The following is a 3,881-nucleotide window of genomic DNA, read 5'->3' as shown; positions in this document are numbered from 1 at the left end:
AGTTATTAAATATAAATTAATTATAAGGGGTTATTTTGAACTTACAATGTTAATCAGTGAATAAAAAAATTAATTGATGCAAACTCCTGCGTGTTTTTTTTATTCATTTTTGCAACAATTACAGTCTTTAAATAATTCACATATATGCTTAGCGCTGTAACTATAGCAAAGTATTCTATGCAAAAAAAGTTGCGGGGGCTCTTATTTTGTAATTCCACGTCAGACTGACCTGAAATGATGCCTCATGTAAAAAAAAAAAAAATAACTAATTAATACTAAAAATTATTCTTAAATTTATCTAAAGAATTACTAAAGATCATCTAAGTGTACTCAACTGTGCTGTTTTGAGATGTACTGAATATGAACTAAAATGCACTTTTAACTTACTTTCTTTGTAAAAATGTATTTAGTGTACAGTCCAAACACAAAGTGCACACATGATAAAAAATACTATAGTAATTTATAGCAAATAATTAACTAATGGAACCTATTTTACAATTGTTTGTTATTATTGCATTTGTTGACAAAAAAACACATTAAATAGAAAATCCAGCACAGGTCATGGCAGACCATACAAATAATTATATAGCGGACATGAAATAAAATATAATTCTTATTTTTTTTTTTTTCGTATGCTCTAAACAATGTAATGACACGAAAAAAATACTTAATTCGAAAAACTTTGAAATAAACATTTATTTACAATAAATCACCGTAGTATTTATTTTTTTTTCCCCTGTGGATGACAAATCCACTTTCGTTGCCTGGATACCAGTTTTTGTTTTGTTTTTTCCCAGCGGAGCGCAGCGATCCATTCACTTCTCCTGTCGGTGTTTTCTGCAGTCTATAAAACAATACCTCCAAATACTTGTTGCGTCTGCTAGCACAGTATAACGCGCAACAACTTTTCTCCTCAAAGACGGGTTTTAGTGAATTTCTCGCTGCCGGTCGCTCGGTGGGCGGAGCTCCAGCTGACGCTGACGTCGGAGGAAGTGGAGACGCGTCGTGCGCGCGCGTGGTTTCAGCTGAAGAAAGGTTTGTGGTTTTGGCATTTTAACGCTTACTATGGTACTGTTTGTTTGCGACGTGAAGCTCATTGGTCGCTATTGAATGCAATTCGGTCGCTGGCGAGTGATGAAGAAACCGAGTCTTTTGGGGATCCGAGTCAGCTGAAACGATTCTCTGTTTTGAATCGCTCGAAACACAGAGGGATGAACTTTACATGTAACTTAAATGTACCTCAATTCATTTGAGTCTTGGTTTTAGTTGTTTATTTGTCTCGGTAGGCAATGTGAGGCCGTTAACTACACCACTGACTGCTAAACTGGAGCTGGTTTGATTTTATGCCAATTATTCTCTTTTCTTGTCCAAACACACAGCAAACTGAAGCAGCTGAGATCGATGTGACACCGTTATAAAGATGGTGTTCATTAAACAGGAGAGTGAAGACGTTAAGATTGAAGAAACATTCACAGTCAAACATGAAGATACTGAGGAACAAGTAAAAATGGTGGTTATTAAAGAGGAGAGAGAAGGCATTAAGATTGAAGAAACGTTTGCAGTCAAACATGAAGATACTGAGGAACGAACAAAGATGGAGGTTATTAAAGAGGAGAGTGAAGAAATGAAGACTGAAGAAACATTGACAGTCAAACATGAAGACACAGAGGAACAAACAGGTTGGTTTTCATTCTGAAAGCCGCTCAATAAAAATGTTCGTCAAACCTTCGTTACCTGAGCACAGCTTTTAAATTTGGGTGGCTGTATCAGAGCATTTGAATCACGCACAGGAATCAGACGCTCCGTAAAAATACTTAGACATTTCTAAATTGAATGTTTTGAAGGCTAATAATTATTGAACTATGACAATGTCTGAGAAATAGGCCTGTTTGGTCAAAATTTAATTGCATTATTATTTAATTCATAAATTCACTCTGATGTTAACTGATGGGTTTCTCCTGGGTCTCTGAAGCTCTCTATGAAACTACAAACACAATATGAAAATGAAAATACGGTCACAATCAACAGCATGAGATATTAACATCAAAATCGACCCTTTAACCTGTTAACTGAAAATACCTCTATTTTAAGCTTTTAAAACTATGGTTAAATCACCATTTGGTTAAATATATAATTTGTTTCAGATTGAGTAATAGCCTTATATTGTAAAACAATTGCATGATAAAATAAATTAAATTTAATACTTCATGGGTGTATTATTTTACGTTGTTCTACAGTAGAGAAAATACTTGTCCAAATTTCTAAAATTGATCAAGAAACATTTTGATGAAGATACGAACAAATATGCTACACACATGTAGCATGAGCAGCTTTTAAACTAAACCTTTAAATAAATTAATTTAAATACATTTGTAAGATAAATACATATCAAACACGGTGCATGCATTGAGCTCTCCTCTGATGAGCTGGTTATCTGAACCATTCTCTCAAAGAATTAAGTCTCAAGCTAACATGTTGCTATGTGTTAAAACAGAACTAACTTGTATTGGTCTCTTTCTGCTTTAGACCCGCTAGAAGAAAGAAGTGAAGAACTAAATGAAACGGAAGGCAAAGATCGGTGTAAGAAAGATTTTACTGGAGAACATCTTAGTTGCTCGCAATTACCTAAATGGACTTTAGAAAAGAAAGTAACTAGGAGTCACTTCGGTTGCCAACAGTGTGGAAAGAGTTTTAATAAACAAAGAACCCTTAACATTCACTTAAGAACTCACACGGGAGAGAAACCTCACACCTGCTCTCGATGTGGACTGAGCTTCACTCAAAAAGGAACCCTTAACAGGCACATTAGAATTCACACCGAAGAGAAGACCTACTCCTGCAAACTGTGTGGAAGTAGTTTTATACAAAACGGAGACCTTAAAAACCATATGAGAATACACAGCGGAGAGAAGCCTTACACCTGCCCACAGTGTGGAAAGAGTTTCTGTCAAAAAGGAAATCTCAAAGTCCACATGAGCGTTCACTCCGCAGAGAGACATTTCAGCTGCCAACTGTGTGGGAGAAGTTTTACCAAAAAAGAAAGCCTCGAAATCCATTTGAGAATCCACACTGGTGAGAAGCCCTACACCTGCCAACAGTGTGGAAAGAGTTTCTGTCAAAAAGGGAATCTCAAAGTCCACGTGAGCGCTCACGCTCGAGAGAGCGAATTCAGCTGCCGACAATGTGCAAAGCGTTTTACTAAAAAGGAAAGCCTTGATATCCATTTGAGAATCCACAACGGGGAGAAGCCTTACGCCTGCCAACAGTGTGCGAAAAGTTTCGTTAAAAAAGGGGCCCTCAATATGCACAACAGAATTCATACCGGAGAGAAACCTTTTGTCTGCCCTCAGTGTGGACTAGGTTTCACTCAAAAAGGAACCCTCAACAGCCACATTAGAAGTCATACTGGAGAGAAACCTTACGCCTGCAAACTGTGTGGAAGTAGTTTTACTCGAAAAGGACGCCTCAAAACCCATGTGAGATGTCATGCTGTATGCCTTTTACCTTCCAGCAGTGTGGAAAGAGTTAACAAGGAAACTTCGAAGTCCACATTAGTGGGAGATTTCAGCTGCTAATCAAAATGTTTCGCTAAAAAGGGAAACCTTGAAACCTCAAGTTCTCAATAGAGAAAATCCGTTCATATTCACATGAGTGTTCACAATGAAATCCAAAACATCCCTTGATGTGACTGTTTAAATTCAGTTTTCAATAAATGAGCTGCTCTCTATTTTTTGTCTCGCGCTCCTGTTTCTTCTTTTGGCATTCTCAAGCAATACAGATTACAATCCACCAGCGCGAAATGAGATTACTTGTGAGATTTCGTTCAGGAGTGTATTTTATTGTTATCAGGTTCTCTGTTTTAGCAGTCTAATCATTTGAAT

At 36.9% G+C, this 3,881-nt stretch overlaps 1 protein-coding gene across 3 annotated transcripts; it reads left to right on the top strand.

Annotated features, from left to right (window-relative positions):
- The first annotated feature begins 851 nt into the window (after positions 1–851).
- On the top strand, positions 852–3,727 carry LOC122343038 (gastrula zinc finger protein XlCGF57.1-like). 3 transcript variants are annotated; one of them, XM_043237338.1, is made up of 3 exons: positions 852–1,035; positions 1,380–1,679; positions 2,527–3,727. In XM_043237338.1, the coding sequence occupies exons 2-3, from the start codon at positions 1,421–1,423 to the stop codon at positions 3,573–3,575; spliced, it is 1,308 nt and encodes a 435-aa protein (XP_043093273.1). In that variant the 5' UTR covers positions 852–1,035; positions 1,380–1,420; the 3' UTR covers positions 3,576–3,727. The 3 variants fall into 3 exon arrangements, with proteins under 3 accessions (XP_043093273.1, XP_043093275.1, XP_043093274.1); XM_043237340.1 differs by lacking the exon at positions 852–1,035 and adding an exon at positions 1,095–1,224; XM_043237339.1 differs by lacking the exon at positions 852–1,035 and adding an exon at positions 1,145–1,282.
- The last annotated feature ends 154 nt before the right edge of the window (positions 3,728–3,881 follow it).

Source organism: Puntigrus tetrazona, chromosome 4 (assembly GCF_018831695.1).
Source record: "Puntigrus tetrazona isolate hp1 chromosome 4, ASM1883169v1, whole genome shotgun sequence".
NCBI lineage: Eukaryota > Metazoa > Chordata > Actinopteri > Cypriniformes > Cyprinidae > Puntigrus > Puntigrus tetrazona.
This window is presented reverse-complemented; position numbering and strand designations above follow the sequence as displayed.

Bases quoted from the DNA above. Each gene is read 5' to 3' on its own strand.
- LOC122343038 (XM_043237338.1), top strand. From the start codon at position 1,421: ATGGTGTTCATTAAACAGGAGAGTGAAGACGTTAAGATTGAAGAAACA. The intron at 1,680-2,526 runs GTTGGTTTTCAT...TTTCTGCTTTAG, and splicing joins AGACACAGAGGAACAAACAG to ACCCGCTAGAAGAAAGAAGT.